This window comes from Theropithecus gelada, chromosome 8 (assembly GCF_003255815.1).
Source record: "Theropithecus gelada isolate Dixy chromosome 8, Tgel_1.0, whole genome shotgun sequence".
Classification (NCBI taxonomy): Eukaryota; Metazoa; Chordata; class Mammalia; order Primates; family Cercopithecidae; genus Theropithecus; species Theropithecus gelada.
Genome location: NC_037676.1, coordinates 29853709 through 29876166, shown reverse-complemented (window position 1 = coordinate 29876166; position 22458 = coordinate 29853709). Strand labels below are relative to the sequence as shown.

The following is a 22458-nucleotide window of genomic DNA, read 5'->3' as shown; positions in this document are numbered from 1 at the left end:
TGAAACATGACATATCTTTAAGAAGTTAACAGAAAAACCAGGCAAAAGAATGGCACCACAGTGGAAAAAATCTGTTTTGGAATCAGATTGTTTGAGTTGAAATCCTGTTTTTGCCACTTACTAGATGTGAGATTTTTGAGCTCTTTATTTAACTCTCTAAGCTTCAGTTTCCTCATCTATAAAATGGCTACAATAACAGTGCCATCTCATAAAGTTATGAATATCAAGTGAGATAAAACATGCAAAGTGCTGTAATGCATCAAATATAGTAAGCGCTCAAAAAGTTTCAACTTTTACAAATATTGTCATTAAAATTAAAAAAAAGAATTCTATATAAGAACTTCAGAGACATGAGTACTACTCCCGATTTGCAACTGACATTTGCAAGGGCTGCTCTTTCAGCAAAAAAAAAAAAAAAAAAAAATGAGATGGAGAGGGCTGTATGATGTGTTAGACCCATCTTGCTACCAGAAATTCCCTATTCCAGCAATCTGGTAACGGTGAAAATCACTATAAATTTACTCTTTTGCCTCAACATTCTAGAAAGATATAGCTCAGAATGTTGCTTCTAGAATTAGAAAATAAAGTAATAGAATACATTAAAAATTAATGATAAACTTCCACTTCAGCAATGAATAGGACCTTTTCTCTTGTAAGTATGTGGCATTTTATGACATTTAAAATATATAAACTAGAGTGAAGCTTAAAAACAACACACAGTCAGGCTATGAGAAGGGTGACAATACATCCTTATTTGCTGGGACATTCCCAGTTTATGCCTGCAGTCATGGCATAATTATTAACAGCTTGAACTCTTTAATTTTCAGAAGCAAACTATTTCGGGTAATAAATTATACTGTCACTTAGTTCTTAACTCACAAAATGTATTCTTTAAGTTGACAGGTCTTAATTTCTTTTTAACAGGCAGCAAGTTTTGCTAAATCAAGCAACCAAATATAAATTAATCTTCCTAAATTTATAGTAACAGATTTATGACTATAAATTTAGGAAGATCTTAGACATATACTTCAATGGTGTAGTCCCCACAGATTGAGAAAAGTGTAAGTATTCCACCTGCTTCTAAATTCAGGTCATGTTGCTAATTCTAACTTTGTACTCCATAACATCACACATACTTCATTCATTCACACACTCATTCTAAATAGTTACTGAGTACCTACTATGTGCTGATCTTTGTAATAGGTACTGGGGAGAAAGTAACAGAAAAACCCCACATGTCTCATGGACTTCACAGTTCCTCTTACCTGAAATGTAAATAGCTTTAAGACTGATGCAAAGCTTTCTGCCTGCCTGTTCTTTCTCAACACCCACTTTGTCTGATTCCCTCCAAATAGGAATCTTTGTGCCAAACAGCTTAGTCATCTCTGCTGTTTTTGAACTTATTGAAATAATATGGTGTGAAACATTCTAGGTTTATAGTAGTTATCCTAGTATAACTGGAATCAGAAGAAGAAAAAAAGCACCAAGAACAGTGAAAAAAAAATGATAGTGCTATAACCACCAGGTGGCATGTCTCACCATTTAGCTAATAAAGAGGGTTCTTGAAAACACCAGGGGAAAAAGGTTTTCTCAGCCATTGCTCGGCCAACACGCTCCCTGCACTGGAGGCCCAACAGAAGGAACGTGCTTTATTAATCCTCCCAAGAAATGAAAATGATCCAATGACATCCATGGTCAGACATAATACAAGATTTAATTCAAGCTAAAAAATGTTTAAGAACTGTATAAAATATTTAAAACTCCTTTAACACAATCCTTCTAGAATCAAAGGCCTAGGAAAGGATTACAGAAAGTAATCTTCCTAGTTTCCAAAAGCTTATTTTAAACCATTCTAAATTAATGGAAATCAGTCCTCCAGGTGCACTGTGCCTAGCGACTTTCACCACAGAAATCCCTTCTAAACATGTACTACTAACACTGTTCATCTTTTTGTATTATTTGTACCACTTCATAATACCATATTTTGTTTGGTACTATTACTTCTACTGTTATAGGTATGAATCTAGACTCCTTTACTGAACTATGAGCTACTTGAGGGCAGAAATTACATTTTATGCCTCTTTCAAATCATTTGCTTGTATGGTGTAGCTATTTATGGCCCAACTCTATACTGCCCACTACCTGTTTTGGAAAGTCACTTTACTAATTCTCAGCTTTCTCATCAGAATTCATTCATTCATTCACCCCGTTATATATTGAGCACCTCCTATAAGCCAGGTATTGTTCTAGATTTTATAAACCAACAGTCAAAAACTCCTCCCTACAAAGAATATTCCAGTGAAGAAAAACTCACAGAAAATTAACAAAATATAACACAATAAGTTAAACAGTGATAGTGCTATTTTTAAAAAAGCAAAGGTTCAGGAGTAATGTTGAATGATGGGGGAGGGGGAACTAATCCGATATTTCAAATATGGCGGCCCAGAAGGCCTAAATGCAAAACATCTGAGAGAAGTAGGGGAGAACATCGCACAGATAATGTGGGGGAAACGTATTCAGGGAAAGGAAGCAGCAGGCACAAAGCCCAGGCGCTGGAGCATGCCTGGAATGTCCAAAGAAAAACAAAGAGGGTGATGTGGCTGAATCCGGTGAATGAGGAGACAAGGAGAATGAGGTCAGAGGGAAAATGGAAGGGGCTTTTGCCTTTATTTAGAGGGAAATGGCATGCTACTAGGTGGTTCTGAGCAGAAGACATGATCTATCTGACTTCATTTTTAAAGTATCACTCTGGACGCTGTGTTGAAACAGAATGAGGGATGGGAAGAGTGAAAGCAGGAGGCTCCAAGGAGATGGTGGCTTTTACCTGGGGAATGGCAGGGATCGAGAGAGAAATGATTTAATCCTGCATATATTCTGAAGCCCTCACAAGATTTCCTTACTGTTTAAATAAACAGTGGAGTGTGAGAAAAAGAGAAAAAATTAGGAAAATTCCAAAATTTTGGCCAATGGAGTTGCTGTTAAACAAGATGGAGAAGAGTGAGGAAAGAGCAGATCTGGAGTGCTACGCAGAAGTCAGTTAGGAAGAGGTTAAGTTTGAGACACCTTTTGGTCATCTCACCAGAGGCATGTTGAGTAGTTACATAGATGTGTGCCTGTGTGTACACACATATATGTACATATATTCTACTAAATGGCTAAAATGAACAAATAGTGACAACACCAAATGCTGGCAAAGAGGCAAAAACAACTGGATCACTCATATACTGCTGATATCAGTCTATGATGGAGATAAAAATTTGGGAGTTCTCAGCATAGGCTTGGTATTTAAAACTGCAGGCTGGGCGTGGTGGCTCACATCTGTAATCCCAGCACTTTGGAAGGCCAAGGCAAGTGGATCACCTGAGGTCAGGAGTTCGAGACCAGCCTGGCCACTATGGTGAAACACCATCTCTACTAAAAATACAAAAATTAGCTGGGCATGGTGGTGCCTGCCTGTAATCCCAGCTACTCGGGAGGCTGAGGCAGGAGAATCACTCGAACCCTAGAGGCAGAGGTTGCAGTGCGCTGAGATCACGCCATTGCACTCCAGCCCGGGCAACAAGAGTGAAACTCTATGTCAAAAATAAAAAAATAAATAAAATAAAATAAAACTGTATGTTAGGTGAAATGACCAAGAAAATGAGTACAAAGGTAGTTCCAAAGACTAAGGTTTCTGGAAGGCCAACATTAAAAGGGCAGGGAGATGAGAAGAAACAGGAGACTGAGAATAAAGAGACAGTAAGGAAAGAAGAAATCCAGGAGTGTGTGCTGTCCTAAGTGACTACTGAAGAATTATTTCAAGAAGTAGTATGAAGATTTTAATAGCTACCTTGTTGAACCATGATACAAAAATCTGACCCAAGGTCAGCCACATCACTGGAGCTCAATTCACATGGCTTGATTTTCCCTCAATATAAACTTGCTAACTAGTATATTTAATTTCTTTTTGGTTTGTTCTGTTTTAATATCTGCTCCAACCAAACTCTGTGAGATAAGCTAACAAAAGACACTATTTTTGAGATTCCTCTCAATTTGCTATCTATAAGCAAGATTAATGAGCAATGAAATTGAACTAGACAATCTACCAAAAGAATAACAAACAATTTCTAACACAGTTTACTCACAAAACTGGGAAATCCTGGGCTCAGAAGGCACCACTGCCTCACTACTACCAAGAAAACTTAAACATAAGTCAACTTTATTTATTCATTCAAAATTAATATAACAGGCTAGAGAACCCAGAAATAGACCTAGACAAATACACCCAAATGACTTGCAACAAAGGGGCAAATGCAATTTAACAAGGGAAGGGCAGCCTGTTCAACAAAGGGTCTGCAGTAATTTAACATCTATTGGGAAAACAATGAACCTTGACTTAAACCTCACATCTTATACAAAATTTAACTCAAAATGGATCACAGACCTAAAACATAAAACTGTAACAATTTTAGGAAAGAACCATAGGAGAAAATCTTCAGGATCTAGGGCTAGGTGAAGAGCACAATCCATAAATGAAAAAATGATAAACTGGATTTCACTAAAATGTAAAATATGTACTCTGTGAAAGACATGATAAAAAGAATGAAAAGACAAGCTACAAAATGAAAGAAATATTTGAAACCACGTATCTGACCAAGGACTCGTTTCTACAATGTATTTTTTAAACTCTTAAAACTCAACAGAAAAAAACAAGCACTCCAATTATATAAGGAATTTCACCGGAGGCAAATTAGCATATGAAAAGACATTCAACATCATTAGTCACGAGAGAAATGCAAATTAAAAGTGAGATACCACTCGACACCTATCAAAATGGCTAAAATAAAAAACAGTTGCAACAACAAACGGTGGCAAGGATAACTAGATCATTCACACACTGCTGACAGGAATGTAAAATGCTATAGCCACTTTGGAAAACAGTTTGGCAATTCCTTAAAAACTAAAAATACACTCCTGGCCATTTATCCCAGAGAAATGAAAACTTTTATATTTTCAGGTTGTTTAGCCATTCACCTATTGAAGAACTTTTGAGATACACACAAATGTTCATAGCATCTTTATTCATAATAGTCAAAAACTGGAAAACAACCCAAAAGTTCTTCAACAGGTGAACAGTTAAACTGTAGTACAACCATACCATGGAATACTCTGTAATAATAAAAAGGAACAGACTTCCGAAAAACAGTCACGTGATACTTAATGGCATTTCTGTCAATGACAGACCACATGTAGAACAGTGGTCCCAAAAGATTATAATGAAGCTGAAAAATTCCTATCACCAGGTGATGTCATAGCCGCCATAATGTCTTAGCACAAGGCACTGCTCACGTTTGTAGTGATGCTGCTATCAATAAACCTACTGTCCTGCCAGTCATTAAAAAGTATTGCACATACAATTATGTACAGTATATAACTTAATGAATAATAAACAAGTATGTTACTGGTTCACACATTTACCTATACCCTTTTCCATTATTTTAGAGTATACTCCTTCTACATATTCATTTTCTAAAGTCAACTGTAAAACAGCCTCAAGCAGGTCCTTCAGGAGGTATCTAGGAGAAGGCATTGTTATCACAGATGACAGCTCCACGAGTGTTACTGCCCCTAAAGAACTTCCAGTGGGACAAGATGTGGAGGTGGAAGACAGCAATACTGATGATCCTGACCCTGTGTAGGTCTAGGCTGATATGTGTGTTTGTATTTTAGTTTTTAACAAAAAAGTTTAAAAAATAAAAATAAAATTTTAAAATAAAGGCTTATGGAATGCATTAATCAAGGAAGAAAAAATTTTGTAGAGCCGTACAATGTGTTTATGTTTTAATTGAAGAGTTATTACAAGAGTCCAAAGTCAAAAAGTGTTTTAGGTTTATGAATCAAAATTACAGTAAGTTGAGATTAATTTCTTATTAAAGGAAGAAAATTTTTAAAGAAAAATTGAAAATAAATTTAGTGTAGACTAAGTGTACAATATGTATAAAGCCTACAGTAGTGTAGAGTAATGTCCTAGGCCTTCACATTCACTCACCACTCACTCACTCACTCACTCAGAGCAACTTCCAGTCCTACAAGCTCCATTTGCAGGAAGCACCCTATACAGGTATACCATCTTTTATCTTTTATACTGTATTTTTACTGTGCCTTTTCTACATTAGATATGTTTAGATACACAAATACTCACCATTGTATTACAATTGCCTGCAGTATTCATTACAGTAACATGCTGGACAGGTTTACAGCCTAGGAGCAATAGGCTCTACCATACAGCCTAGGTATGCAGTAAGCTTTATCATGCAAGTTTGTGTAAGTGCATGTTCAGATAACCACGAAATGTCCTAAGAACACATTTCTCAGAACATATCCCTGTTGTTAAGCAACACATGACCACAAACAACTTGAATGGATCTCAAGGTAATTATGTTGAGTGAAAAAAACTAATTCCAAAAGGTGACAAATTGCATGATTCCATGTATATAACATTCTTGAAATAAAATTTTAGAGAGTGAGACCAGATTTGTGGTTGCCAGTGGCTAGCGCCAGGGGTGGAAAGAACAGCTCCAGGGAGCTTTGTGGTAAGGGAACATTTGGTATCCTGACTGCAGTGGTAGTTACACAAATGTACATGAGATTAAACTGCATAGAACAATACACACACCATGCAAAAGAATACTTACAAAACTGGAGAAATAAGAATAAACTGTAGATACTGTACAAATGTCATATTCCTAGTTTTGATACTGTACTATAGTCATGCAAGATGATACTGTTCAGGAAACTGGGTGAAAGGTACATAGGACCTCTCTATACGTCTTTTTTGTTTTTTTGTTTTACAACTTCTTGTGAATTTACAATTTTCAAAATAAAAAATAAAACAGTGCTAGTACTGTGGGTTTTTAAACCATTCATGTAAATATGCCAATCATGTAGAATATTCATGTAAAAATTTGTTTTGTTTTGTTTTTTGGAGACAGAGTTTCACTCTTGTTGCCCAGGCTGGAGTGCAATGGCACGATCTTGGCTCACTGCAACCTCCGCCTCCTGAGTTGAAGCGGTTCTCCTGCTTCAGCCTCCCGAGTAGCTGGGATTACAGGCACCTGCCACCATGCCCAGATAATTTTTGTATTTTTAGTAGAGACAGGGTTTCACCACGTTGACCAGGCTGGTTTCGAACTCCTGACCTCAGGTGATCCGTCCACCTTGGCCTCCCAAAGTGCTGGGATTACAGGCGTGAGCCCCGGCGCCTGGTCAAAATTTGCTATTTTTTATAATAGGGAAGAAAGGGAAATTCTAATACTGAAAGCTTTAATAAAATCTCTGTAGAATAGTTCAAACTTTAGGTTTTCAATGTGATACAATAAGGGGTAACTGGGATTTCACAGTATCCTAGAGTAAAAGGATATATGGATGAAAGATCACTGAGAAGACATTTGGACAAATATGGCCCACAGCCTGTTTTGTTATGGCCCACCAGTAAAAAATGTAACCCTTTACATTTTTAAAGGGTTACTAAAAGAAAAAAGAGAGAGAGAGAGGAATATGTGATACAGACTACATGTGGCCTATAAAGCTTGAAATATTTATTACCTGGTCCTTTCAGAAAAGGTTTGTCAAGTCTTGTTCTACTGTATTCCTCAATAGATTATATGCCAACTTTAGAATTTTTTTAAAAATAGTTCTCTTTTCACATTATCCTTTTGCTCTTTTATAGTGAAGTCTCCAGCTTTTTTACCACTCCCCAATCCTGAATGCTCTCCTTAGTAAGAATGTAATTTCGGGACATCAGACTTGGCAAAGCTTACCATTGGGAGTGCTGTCTTAAGGGAGCCCAACTTCCTGAATGAATTCCTAAAATCATGCCCCCACTCAGAAATACAGTGAGCCTCATCCACAGCAATGAGTGTGATACCTATAAAAAAGAAAAACACGTAAAGGAAAAGATAAGGCTCAAAAGGAAAAAAATAAACTCATCTACATTTCCGAAGGAGAACAAATAACCAAAATCAAAGTATTTGGTTCCTATAAAAACAGAAGCATAAATACCATCATATTAAGACAAAAAATCATTATTGGAAATAGGGAGAGGGGAGATATATGAATAAAAGGCTTAAGAATTTTAAAAGGAAATATTTATGTATTAATCCAAAGAAGACATTTATTGGATCTCAGCTTTCATCACTATTCCTTGGAGAGATGAATTGCTTACTGTGACTTTGTCTCCAAAACTATCCACCTGCATTTCTCTTTGGTAATACCTTCAATTTTGTCTCATGCGTTAGCTATTAAAGAGATAAAAAGAGCCAGCAAATTTCTACTGAAATTAACTGCATTGCCATCCATGACTAATCACACATCATATTGCAAAGAGTCCTCTGAAATGCCAGTATCAGAGCACAGGAGGACAGCCACATTTTCTAATGTAAAATGGTATGGGAAGAGCTAAATCACATGATGTACAAAGTAGGTAAGAAGAAACGTAATTTGTTCTTTCTTCCTGTAGTAGCCTCTCTGCTCTGCCCCCACACCAGACACACACACTGAAGCGGAATCAACAGTGTGTTGTAATGCATGTCAGAACAACGTCTTCAGATTTTTCAAAGTAGTAACAGTTGTGCTTTTGCTCTCAATTAACAAATTGATACATAAGAATAAGTTTTTCCTTCAATGAGTCTGATCATTCTTTGATACTTCTCTGAGCATTAATAATGTTCAGACACTAAGAGGAGGATGATTAAAAAGCTCTAAAGTCAGACTGCCCAGATGCAGAACTTGGCTCCACCACCTGTCATGTGTATTACCTTAAGCAAGTTACTTAAGCTTTCCAAGTCTCAGTCCTCTCACAAGTAAAATGTGGACAATAATAGTACCTAACATTTTCTAGATGCTCTAAAGATTAAATTATATCATTCACATAAAATGCTAAAATAGGGCCTGGCACACACACAGAAAAATTGCTACTACTCCTATTATGGTTAATAAATATCTATTATTATCCAAACACTTTTCTAGCAATAAAAAGACTAATAAAATACAATCCATGACCTGAGGAGTTCACAATTCTAAAAGAGGAGACAGACACGCAAATAAACAATTACAATTCATTGACATTACAAGTTACAACAGTCTTAGGACAGTGTGGAGGAGAAAGAAAGCCAAAAAAAAAAAACCTACTAAACATGGGGGCAAAGTCAGTTATTTGTATCAAAATTCTCTGGGTACTACTGAGTGGCTGGAAAAAATTCAATATTATCACTATAATTATTTTGGCTTTTGAAACTAAACCTGAGTGACTGATTGATTTTTCCCTCCTTCTTTCCTTCCTTCCTCCCTTCCTTCCTTCCTTCTCTCTCTCTTTCTTTCGTAAGTAGGACTATAACAGGTACCACGCTTAGCTCATTTTTTTTTTCAGAGATGGGGTCTCACTGTGTTGCCCAGGCTGGTCTCGAACTCCTGGGTGGAAGCAATACTCCTACTTCAGCTCAGATTTTAAATTAAATAGGTTGAAACAGAGATGATGGTCTCTTTTACTTTAAAACTTTCCTTTTTTTAAAAGCTTTAGTTACAGGTTTGACAAAGTAGCTTTTAATGGAGCTAAACCTTATCCCTCAAAATCAGTTTAGACAAGCTTTTGCCAACATTCACTTAAGTTAAAAGTCTGGTTGGTAAGGAGTCTCCCTATAAAACTATGTTTGCTCTTTCTGTTAAAAATCCAGACTACTTAAGTAATTTAACATTTACCAAAAAATGAGGAATCTGATTAGCTAAATGTCAGACTGCTGTACAAATAACATCCTGCGTATATTCATTTTTGCAAGCATTGTACAATTTCCCGCAACAAAAGGCAAAGGAAAATATTTCAAAAATAATTTTTATTTAATTTATCCCTTTTTATTCAACACTGAGTCAACCAGAGAACATTTTCATCCATCATAAGCAAAGTACACTGCTCTAATAATTGCAGTGTTCATAATTCATCCATTACAAAAAAATAAAAATAGAGTTTTAACTACTTGTCAAAAGTATTAAGTATTTGTTTAAATACTTAAGCTTATTATTCATTTAACACTACCACAGAAACAAAGCAAACAGTAAAAACGTACCCAGACCACTATAGACATAGACCATAGCTTTTGCAATACAACCATGAAATTTATATATAGGGTAGTTATTCTTAATTCAAAGTGAAATATTCACAAGAACTTCATACAACCTAATAGGAAACATATCAAATTCATTGTCCATTAAAGGCAAAAATATAGTATGTCAATAAGGGAGTTTACGAGCTCATAAATGTACTCGTTGCTAATATATTTAATGAAATGTTAATTGCTGCCCTCATTCTGTTGTTGGTTTTAACACATACCAAAAAAGATACAAGTTTATTTTCATTATATTGTTGGAAAAATTATCAAATGCTTTCCTACAGTTATATAAAAGTAACCGTTAAACGAGACGTTGCAATTTGAAAACCTAACCTATCTGGAATTATTTCAATACATAATTATATAACAAGATCATATGATATTGAAAAATTAAATTTGGTTAGGTCAACTGAAAGTGTGAAATAGGGGCATTTGCAAGAGGAGCCATGATTGCAATTCTTGGATAGTTGAACCTAACCACCAAGAAGAAAAAAAAATTCTTTTTTGAGGCATGGTCTCGCTCTGTTGCCCAGGATGGAGTGCAGTAGTGTAATGTCGGCTCACCACAGCCTCCATCTCCCAGGCTCAAACAATCCTCCTACCTCAGCCTCCCAAGTAGCTTGGACTACAGGCATGCACCACCAGGCTCGGCCAATTTTTAAAAAAATTCTTTGTAGAGACGAGGTCTCACTATACTGAGGCTTAAAATATTTTTAAGAACAAAAAAAAGTGCTATCAGCTTTTGACTAATTCTATATTTACACTTTCTAGGAAATAAACTCTGACTTATCCAAGTTTTTGGTTTTTGTAATAAATCAAACTCACTAGTGGCAACTAATCAAAGGTACTGTGGTTTCCAACCCTGGCTATACATCAGAATCACCTGTGAGAAGCCACCAATGCCAGGTGCCACCCCACGCCTGTTAAATCAGAATTTTCAAGGTTGGGGGTTGGTTACCTATATTTTTTTTAAGTTTGAAAAGTGATTCTTATGAACAAAGAGAGTACAAAACCACTACATTGACTTAATTTAGATACAGAACATGAAAAACAAGTAAATTAAAATTTCATAGAACCTAGGATTCAACATTCATTCAACAATATGTTTAAGTGCCTATGTGCCAAGCACACTGACTGCACTGGGGAAACATAAATTTTAAGAAGTGGTATTTTTCCCTTGAAAAGTGTATAGCCTAGCAGAAGAAAACAGATATATAAACAGGTAATTATGCTAACAGAGCCTAATTTCTGTAGCAAAAGGAATTATAGAGTATCATGGGATAAGATAGGTGAAACGCCCAATTAGAGAGTCAGATTTCCTGGAGGAAGTAATGTTTGAAATAAATTTTAACAGAAGTGAAATCCAGTGTCCATCCATAGGTTTAACTTTAAAGATTAACTCAGTAAGTATTTACAAAGATCTTTCTTTACCACTTACCAATATCAGCCTCGAGTTGCTGGAGTAGGCCCATGTTACCTGAACAGTATTCTGGAGTTATGTATACAATCCGGTATTTGCCTCTGCAAAAACAAACAAAACAAAAAGAAAAAAAAAAAAAAAAGGAAAGGAAACATATTAACAATAAAGAAAACAATAATCTCAAGGAATTACAACTTAAAATCAAAATACCTGATGAATGTTTAAATACTTTATGTCACGAAAATCTAAAAGATGGCTATATACATACAGAGAATGCTTACCTCTTCAGAGAGAAAAATGAGGATGACTCACTAAAGACTATAGATAAAAAGAAAGCCCTATTGTATTTTCCAAACCCAATTCCAGTCTCTTCCTAAGGGCTGGCTAATTTCTTTTAAGTGGGATCTATGAGACATTCCTTTATCCTTAATACAAAATTCAATATACACTTATGCTAGCTTGAGTTAATTTCTATTCTGGGTAGACAGAATCCTAATTAAGACACTGTTTGTAATAAGGCTAGGTCTGGGGCAAAATATTTACAGAGTCTGTGCTCCATTCTATGAAATGAAGACCTAGATCAAGCCAAATGTAATGAAACTTAATTTTCTATATGAAAAGACTTTAAAAGCACTCACCTGTCCATTCAACAGATGTTAAAGTGTCTACTGTGCGCTAGGCACTGTGCTCTCACAAGGAATCAAATATTAACAAAACAGATATGCCTTTACCTTTATGAAATTAACATTGTATTCTAATTAACATAGGAAGCAGTATAAAGAATAAGCTCTGATGTCAAACTGCCCAGTTCTACTCCTTACAAGGTAAGTGATGTTAGCCAAGTTACTTTAGCATGCCCAGTTTCTTTGGTATAAAACAGTGACAATAATTATCAAGGCAGCTATTGTTTCGATATCTAGATTCGAGGTAAACGCAATCAAAATCCCAGCAGGCATTTTGGTTGAAAAGGTGATGCTGACATGCTCACAGAAATACAAAGGACATAGAATAGCCAGAAAAACTCTGAAAGAAAAGAACAAAGCTAGAGGCCTTGCACTATCTGATTTCCAGGTTTATTATAAAGCTACAGTAATCAAGACACCAATCAAGACAGACATAGATCCACCAAACACAGAATAGACAGTGCAGCAAATGACCCACATATATGCAGTCAATTTATTTTTGACAAAAGTACAAAGTCAATTCAGTGTAAAAGCATAGTCTTTTTTAAAAATGGAGCTGGAACAATAGGTGAAAAATATATAAACTGTAATCAATATCTCCTACAATAGACAACATTTACTAAAAATGAATCATAAATCTAAATGTAAAACTTAAAACTATAAAACTTTTAGGAGAAAACATAAAAGCAAATCTTTGTAACCCTGGGTCAAAACACTAAAAGCAAAAATCCCTAAAAGAACAAATCGACAAACTGGACTTTATCAAAATGAAAAACTGCTGCTCTTCAAAAGAACTGTGTGGAAAGTATGAAAAGTCATAAACTAGGAGAAAATGTTTTTAAAGCATATATCAAATAAAGAATTTATATTCAGAATATAGAAATGACTATCAAAACTCAATAAGTAAAAAGAATAAGCAGAAGATTTTAACAGACACTTCCTCAAAGAAGATATACAGATGGCCAGTAAGTGTATGAAAATATGTTCAATATAATTAGTCATTAGGGAAAAGCAAACTAAAAATAAAATGAGATACTATTAGAATGGCTTAAATTAAAGATCAGCTAGACTAAGTGATGGCAAGGATGGGGAGGAACTGGACCTCTCATACACTGCTGGTGGGAACATCCCATGATACAATCATTCTCAAAAGCTTGGTAGTTTCTTAAACAAAGAATTAGCATATAGTCCAGTAATTCCACTCTTAGGCATATATGCAAAAGCATTGAAAATGTATGTTCATAAAAAAATTGGTACACAAATGTTCATAGCACCATTATTCATAACAGCCAAAAAGGAAACAACCCAAATGTCCATCCCTGATTAACGAATTTTTTAAAATGTGTATGCCCATACTATGGAATATTATTCAGTCATAAAAAAAGACTGAATGAAGTACTGATATGATTACGCTAAGAAGAAGCCAGACACAAAAGACCATGTACTGTATGAGTTCATTTATAGACATATCCAGAATAGGCAAATCATAGAGACAGAAAGTAGACTAGTGGTTGGAAGTGGGCAGAACAGAGACAAAAGGCCAGGCAGAGTGGCTCACGCCTGTAATCCCAGTGTTCTGGAAGGCTGAAGTGGGACAATTACTTGAGCCCAGGAGTTTGAGAACAACCTAGGCAACAGAGCAAAATCTCATCTCTATTAAAAATAAAACAAATTAGCCAGGTATGGTAACTTGTGCCTACAGTTCCAGCACTCAGGAGACTGAGGTGGAAAGATCAATTGAGCCCAGGAAATCAAGGCTGCAGTGAACCATGATCATGCCAGTGCACTCCAGCCCGGGCGACAGAGGGAGACCCTGTCTCAGAAAAAAAGAAAAGAAAATAAAAGGGACAATAGGGAATGACCACACAATGGGTACGGAAATTCTTTTGGGAGTTAGGAAAATGTTCTGGAATCAATATATATTAATATTATATATAATATATATTATATAGTATTACTATATATCATATAGTAATAATGTTACACATTATATATTATACTATATGGTATTACTACACCAAAACCCACTGGACTTTAGTAACGATTAAAATGGTAAAAGTGGCCGGGCACAGTGGCTCATACCTATAATCCCAGCACTTTGGGAGGCCAAGGAGGGCAGATCATGAGGGCAAGAGACAGAGACCATTCCTGCCTAACACGGTGAAACCCCGTCTCTACTAAAAATATTTTAAAAATATATAAAAAAATTAGCTGGGCATGGTGACGGACGCCTGTAGTCCCAGCTACTTGGGAGGCTGAGGCAGGAGAATGGTGTGAACCTAGGGGATGGAGCTTGCAGTGAGCCAAGATCACGCCACTGTGCTCCAGCTTGGGCAACAGAGCGAGACTCCATCTCAAAATAAAATAAAATTAAAAAATGGTAAAAGTTATGTTCTGTGAATTTTATCTCAATTAGAAAAAACAAAGTTAAACATATATCCATCACATGTTCCAGTCATTCCACTCCTTCATACAAAATCAGTAAAATGAAAACATATGTCCATACGAAGACTTATATATGAATGTTCACAGCAGCTTTACCTGTAAGAACTCAAAACTGGAAACAATCCAAATGTCTATGAGGTGAATGGATAAACAACTTGTTGGATATCCATAAAATATAATCCACTTAACAATAAGAGGAATGAACTATTACTCAATGTAATAACATGGATGAATCTCAAAATAATTATATTGCATTATTTAAACCAGACAAAAAAAAAGAGCACATAAAATATGACTGACTCCGCGTATACATAATTTTAGAAAACGCAAACTAGTCTATGGTAACAGGAAGGAGATCAGCAATTACCTGGTGACTGGGATTGAAACAAAAAGGTAAACTTTGTGGGTGATGAATATGTTCATTATCTGGATTGTGATGATGGTTTCCTGAGTGCATACCTGTGCCAAAACTTATCAAATTATACTTTCTCAGCATACAAAATTTATTGTAAGTCAATTACACCTCAATAAAGGTGATTTAAAATGCTTAGAAAAAAAGAAAACATGTTCACAAAAAAGATTTTTATAAGGATGTATATAGCAGCTTTATTAGGAACAGTCCAAAACTAGAAAAATTGCCTAGGTGTCTATCAATAAGAAAATGTAAAAACAAACTGTGCTATATTCAATGAAATATAATAAAATAACACTCAGATATTTAAAAAACAAACAAACAAACAAACAACTATGCCAAGTGCAGTGGTTCATGCCTGTAATCCCGGCACTTTGGAAGGCCAAGGCAGGAGGATCGCTTTCTCATTTTATCTCAGAAAAAAGAAAGTTAAACATATATCCACCACAGGATCCACTCCTTGATATGTATCAATAAAATGAAAACATATGTCCATACAAAGACTTATATGTGAATGTTCATAGCAGCTTTATTTGTAATACTCCAAAACTGGAAACAATCCTGAGGCCAGGAGTTCAAGACCAGCCTGGGCAACCAAGGAAGCTCCTGTCTCTACAAAAAATTTAATAATTAGCCAGGCATGGTGGAACATGCCTGTAGCCCTAGGTACTTGGGAGGCAGGAGGATAGCTTGAGCCCACAAGTTAGAGGCTGCAGTAAGCTATGATTGCACCACTGTACTCTAGCCTGGGTGACAGGACACAGTGTCTCTAAAAAAACAAAAACAAAACAAAACAAAACCAAAAACTACTGATACATGCAACAGCATGGAAGAATCTCAGAAACATTACACCAAATGAAAGAAGTCTCACACAAAAGAGTTCATATTGTGTGAACACATTTATATGGCATTCTACCAAACTATGGTAGAGAAAATCAGAGCAGAGGCTTGCCTAGGATGGAGGATGGAAGGACAGACTGGGGAGAGACATGAAGAAACTTTCTAGAGTGTCAGTAATATTCTGTATCTTGTTAGAGGTTTGGTTTACATCTTTGTATGTATTTATCAAAACTCAGTAAATACATGTGTATCTCATGTGTATGTATATACTAATATGTATGTAAAGAAAGCAGCTGCTTAATGGGCAGGGGTGTTCTTTTGGGAGTGATGAAAATGTTCTGAATTAGAATATGCATATATATGCATATATATTAATATATGTGTATGTATATATGTGTGTATATATGTTTGTGTGTGTGTACATATATATATACACACACACACACAAAATGGGTGTGTGTATGTGTGGCTGAGATGATATTCTCCTTAGGAATTACATCATGATAGAATTCGTTGGGTAAGAGACCTAGAATCCAGTCCCTGATCAGTCAGTCATTGAGTGACTTTGGCCAAATTACTTGTCTCTGAGCCTCAGTTTTCTCATCTATAAAATGAGACAATCTTGATACTCCCCAGCTTCTCTTCCAAAACCAAAATTTTTATAATTCTATGACTACAATGCGAATCTTATAGCCCAAGAACTGAGAATAACAGATTTCTTCAAGTTTGAAGGATTTAAAAAGTAACAGTCCTGCAAAGGTACTATAAAAAGAAAGTGCATTTTAAAATCATGGACTTTTTTTCAGGCATTTAATAAAATTTGTTTGTGTACAAAAGTCTCTCATATACCACAGACATCTGACCACATGATTAGAAATCACAGAAATTACTCACAACTTCCTCAGCAACATGTAATTCACCCACGTAACAAACTTGCTCATGCAGCCCCATGAATCCAAAATAAAAGTTGAGGGAAAAAAAATTACTCACAATTTAATGTCTGTTAGAACATTTTCTGACTGTGCTGATCCAAGGAAGCAAGTTGGGATGTTGGACATTCTATAAGAAGAAAAACAAATATTCTGGCCCCATGTACACATTACACATATCAATTTGATTCTTAAGTGAGCAAGAATAAAGAAATATAATAATGTATATTCTGGTTCTTTGCTAGAACCTATTCCTTCTATCTAACTGTATGTTTGTACTCATTAACCAACAGTAGGGTAACTATAGTTAACAACAATAATACTGTATATTTCAAAGCAACTCGAAGAAAAGATTAGAAATGTTCCCAGCACAAAGAAATGATAAATGTTCAAGCTGATGAAGATGAACAAATGCCCTGATTTGATCAAGTGTATTTGATATGAGTGTATCAAAATACTACAGTACCCCATGAATATGTAAAGATATTATGTATCAATTTAAAAACAGATTGCAAGCTCAGGTTGAAGAAGCTGAAAAATTTTTCATAGATAAAAAATATACTTCCATGTATACACTTCTTATCAAGCTAAAAAGCAAGCATAATAGAAACAGAAAATAATTTTGAGATATTCAATGTAAACCAGCATAAAGTAATAATGTTTTTTAAAAGAATTTTATCAGGGCCACCTGATAGCTTTGAATTACAAAGAACACAAGAAAGAAGATAAGCTCTTCCACTAAAGTGTCATTTATTACTAATAAAGATAAAGCAATACCTGCAGAAATGTGTTATTGTGAACTAGATTTTAACATGCATGATGGATCAGATGTTTCATCCGCAGAAGAAAAAAAGAGGGTGATGTTGCAGCAATGATAACATGACTTACTTAAGCTGTAGCACTTGGTCTTCCATCAGAGAAATAAGGGGAGAGATGACAAGGCCAATCTTGCCTACATAAACAGGTGGATACTGGAAGCACAAACTCTTTCCATATCCTTGAAATGAAAAAAATACGCTCATAGAAATAAAAATAAACCCTTGACGCTTTCATTTCTTTTTACAATGTACTTATACAGATGAATGGTCAATACTAGTATGCTATCTTTCTAAAAGTTAATTGATACATAAATCTGAGCATCTGTTCTCTGTTCACTCTCTTCTATATTTTACATCATTTGTAGTTGCATTTGTATTTTGAGAGTTTAATGAAAGATTATTTCAAACTCTTCATGCTTTATTTTTAAAGGATTAGGTTATTTGCTTAAATACAACTTACCAGTTGCCATGACAGCAACATTATCTCTTCTTTCTTCCAATACTGAATGAATCACTTTCCATTGAACTCTTGAAGGTGAAAAGCAAAAAGCTATTTTGTTTTATTAATAAGAAACCCAAGGTACAAATTAAAATCCATTCAATTTTTCATTTCCTTTAATAGAATTTATTTTCGAACTTCATACATAAATCTGCACAAACTTGGAACTTTAAAACAATGAATGCCATTTGACCAACCTTCCATTCAAGCTAACTAACAACTACCATTTGGTATATGTATTAAATTTCATTACATACATCTAAAGTAAAAAACAGATTCTAAGTTTCATACTAGATATCCAAAAGAATCAATACTTCAAAATAATAAGAGAAATGCTCCAGGGACAAGAACTGACTGAAAAGGGAAATAAGGGAACTCTGTGAGGTGATGATAATAATATCTCTTGATAACAATTTGGGTTACATGGGTATGCACATGTATACTTAAAATTTGCAAATGTACACTTAAAAAGTTTTTATTTCCTTATGTGCAAATTTTACATCAAAAGAAAAAACTGTAAGTAAATATTTAACTCGTTAATAATTTACATGCTGAAATCCTTAGGCGGAAGTGTAATGGTGTCCTCAATTGACCCTGAGATGCATATTAAAACTGGAATGAATTAATGGATGGATAGAGAGTTGATACGTGATAAAACAAGTATAGTAATGATAGTAGAATTTAGGTGGTGGGAATACAGACATGCACAGAAAAAAAATTCTTTCAACTTTACTACATCTTAGAAAATTTTCTTAATATCATGGGAAAAACCAATTGGAGAGGTGGTCTTCTGGCATGCTGTTAATGACCTATTCTTAACTAAGTGCTGGCTACAGGGTGCCCAGTTTATGAAAATTCATTGATCTCTACACCATGCGCACTTTTCTGTATGTAAGACATAAATAAAAAATGTTTAAGATCAAAAGAAAAGAGGAAAGAAATACTTCAGTGGATTACATTTTAAATTCTCAGAATAGGAAAAATCCAGTCTAGATTTTCATATGCTTATTAGTTTTATTCACATTTACTTGTTCATCTCATTCTTATTCATCTCATTTAATCCTTACAAAAATGTGCCCGTTAGATGTAAACATATTTTGAGTACATTAAAATAGATAAGATTATCACTATTCCTCAAATTGTTGTATTAAGAACTTCTAGTACATCTGCATGTTCTGGGTAATATACACAAAACAGGCACATAGACACTCATTTAATGAAAAATAAGTCAGTATTAAATTAACACTTTTTTATAAGTATCTTTAAACAAGTTTCTACTCAGAACTGCTCAGTTAAAGGAAAACCATTTCTCCTCACTTATAAAAAACAATTTGCAGAAATGAATTTTATACAAATTATCACTTTGAAATAATTTTGTAGTCACACAGAAAAAACAGTGTGGCATGTATAACCATAAAGAGAATACTAAATATGTGATTTGATTAACTGAGATTATACTCACGGTTTAAAACTGGAATGGCCAAAGTACATCTTGAGGCAAGTAACTTGCTCTTCATTGGGTGCTGGCAACAAAGAGTCTTGAAATAAAATAAAATGGGCATTTATGTTCAAATAGAAAAATACCACGTAGAGGGAGAAAACAGGTCATTTCATTGGCTTCTTTGAAAGAATACAGTGATAGCTACCATGGGTTAATGTTTTCTATTTTTCAATTTCAATATAAATTGGTCTTCTGGGTACCATATATGACACTTGGATTACTTTTAAGTATTAGAATTTTGTTGTGATTCACACTTTGCCAGGACTATTAAAAAAAAAAAAAAAAAAAAAAAAAAAAAACTGATGTTTTAGAATCAGGAATACTTCTAAAGGCTAACATTTAGATGTTATAACATAACAATCCAAATGTGATAATATAACCAACCTTCAATTAATGGTACTCAGAAATTACATTAGTGCTACACTAAAAAAGTCCACAGATAAAATAAAATCTTTGTTTTAGTTACCTAAAGCTAAATGTAGTTACACCTAAATTTAGTTACCAAAATCTCATTTAGTTTAGTTACCTAAATCTAATTTACTTAGGAAAAGATAGTTACCTACATTTTTGGTCAAAATTCTAACTGCACAGCACAATGAAGTTATGTTAGCTCTGCCCAACTCACTTTCCCTGTCCACAGTGAGCTTGAAAGATTCCTGAGTAGCCAAGAAAGGGCAATACAAAGAATCAAGATAATTTACCACGAAACAATGAAAGTTCATTATTAGAGTTCTCAGCTTTAATAATTCTAAATGAGAACTATAATGATTTGGAGAAATCACATCTGTATTTAATACAAAAAAACAAAGGGAAAGGTATTTTTATTATCATAATGCAACTATTATTCTATTTTTGTAAGTAGTAAGATTGTGCTTTATGGAGACAAAAGCACTAAGGAGACAAAAGCTTATAAGGATCCAATAATTATATGCCACAAAATCCCTGACCTCCAAACCATCCAAAACTGGATCCTAAGTTAAATTCAGTGGTAGGAATCACAGGTGAGTCATTTCAAACACACTCCAGTGCTTACCCTTATCATCATCTTCTTCCTCTTCATTAGCTTCATTTTCATCATCTTCTTCTTCTTTAGTTGGAAGACCCAGATTTCTTTCCATATCTAAGCATTTAGAATGAGTTGGTTCTACCGTGCCACTATTGAGGTTTTCTAAAGACTGAAAGTTTAAAAGAAATTTTAAAAGCAAAACCACTGACAGTGTCGTATCTTTTTCACCAAACACAAAAGGACTATTATTAACAGGGCCTACAATTTTGTTGAAAGCTGGCAGATGTGCAAGCCATACTACAAAAGAACATGTGTGCTCCAGTTTAAATATGTGCTCATGAATGATTTCTAAGGCGCAAGGCCAAAGATGGAACATTTCCAGCATAAACAAGGCTCATTAATAGCATATAATAAACTGCCCCTGGGGAAAGCTATCATAAATTTTACATTTGGATAATTTAAAACATTTTTTCTTTATTGCACTTCAATATTTTCGATTCCCAAGTAGTAAATGTGGATTTTAATGTTATTTTTGTAACAAGTTTCTCTATATCATGTGTCAGTCACATTATTTTTGAATAAGGCTGAAACTATAAGCAAACAATAAACGTGTTTTGGAATTCTCAAAACAACTAAAGATTCCAATCATTTTAGAAAAGGAATTTTACAAAAGTGAAATAAAGTTATTTGTTTTTATTTTGGCTTGACAGTATCTGACATTCTCCCCTAAATAAAGATTATCTATTTCAAGAATATTTCAAAATTGTTCCATCTATAACATTTTTTAACCATGAAGAGACAGGAAGACTTTATTAAACTACAGTTTTTGCTTTCTCTTTTTATTAAACTTTTTATTTAATATTTTCATTTTGAAGGTTTTTTTTTTAAAAAAGTATGTTCATTTCAAGCCTGAAGGCAAAAAAAAGAAGTGCTTCTGTTTCTGTTTGTTTTATTTTATTCAAGTCCACAAACATACTTAGAATGCATTTTTAAAATAGAGTTCTCTAATATGGGCATCCAGGTTGCTTTCTAAGAGATTTAACGTATATGTTTGTAGACGTCCACAAGTTTCCTATAAATGTACTATCGGAACAGTACTTCTCAGAGAAATGGATAATTAATAACAAAATACAATTCAGTATTTATGTTCTAGTTTTACTGTTAGCTAATATTTATTAAACACTTACTAAATGTCAGGCTCTATACTAAACTCTTTACAAGCAACATCTTAAATAATAATTATAAAACTGAGTATCAAAGATGCTAAGAAACTTTCCCAAAGTCACACAGCTACTAACTGGAAAAGCTGGGATTCAAACCTACATCTGAATTCACAATCTAGTCTTTTTTTTTTTTTTTAATTGAGACAGGGTCTCACTCTGTCACCCAGGCTGGAGTGCAGTGACATGGTCATGGCTAACTGCAGCTTCAACCTCCCCAGGCTCAGGTGATCCTCCCACCTCAGCCTCCCAAGTAGCTGGGACTACAGGCGCACACCACCACACCCAGTCAATTCTTGTATTCTTCTGTAGAGACAGGGTTTTGCCATGTTGCCCAGGCTGGTCTCAAACTCCTGGAATGAAGTGATCCTACTGCCTCGGCCTCCCAAAGTGCTGAGATTACATGACTGAGCCACCATGCCTGGCCCTAGAATATACATTCTTACTCACTACTTGGCCTCAAAACTAAAAAAGTCAGGAAATTAATCTCATTTCATAAAAATAAAAAAATTCATCAACCTAAAGATTAGGAATAAAAAAAATGCA

The 22458-nt window shown here is 34.7% G+C and overlaps 1 protein-coding gene across 1 annotated transcript in view; it reads right to left on the bottom strand.

Moving 5' to 3' along the window:
* WRN (Werner syndrome RecQ like helicase) overlaps nucleotides 1-22458 on the bottom strand; it is a 139559-nt gene that overhangs the window by 63590 nt on the left and 53511 nt on the right. The window contains exons 12-18 of the mRNA XM_025394193.1: nucleotides 20720-20861; nucleotides 19648-19723; nucleotides 18147-18214; nucleotides 17757-17865; nucleotides 16930-16998; nucleotides 11578-11660; nucleotides 7800-7906 (exon numbers count right to left, since the gene is read on the bottom strand). Of these exons, the coding sequence (XP_025249978.1) occupies nucleotides 7800-7906; nucleotides 11578-11660; nucleotides 16930-16998; nucleotides 17757-17865; nucleotides 18147-18214; nucleotides 19648-19723; nucleotides 20720-20861 (654 nt within the window). The remainder of the gene's footprint in view (nucleotides 1-7799; nucleotides 7907-11577; nucleotides 11661-16929; nucleotides 16999-17756; nucleotides 17866-18146; nucleotides 18215-19647; nucleotides 19724-20719; nucleotides 20862-22458) is intronic.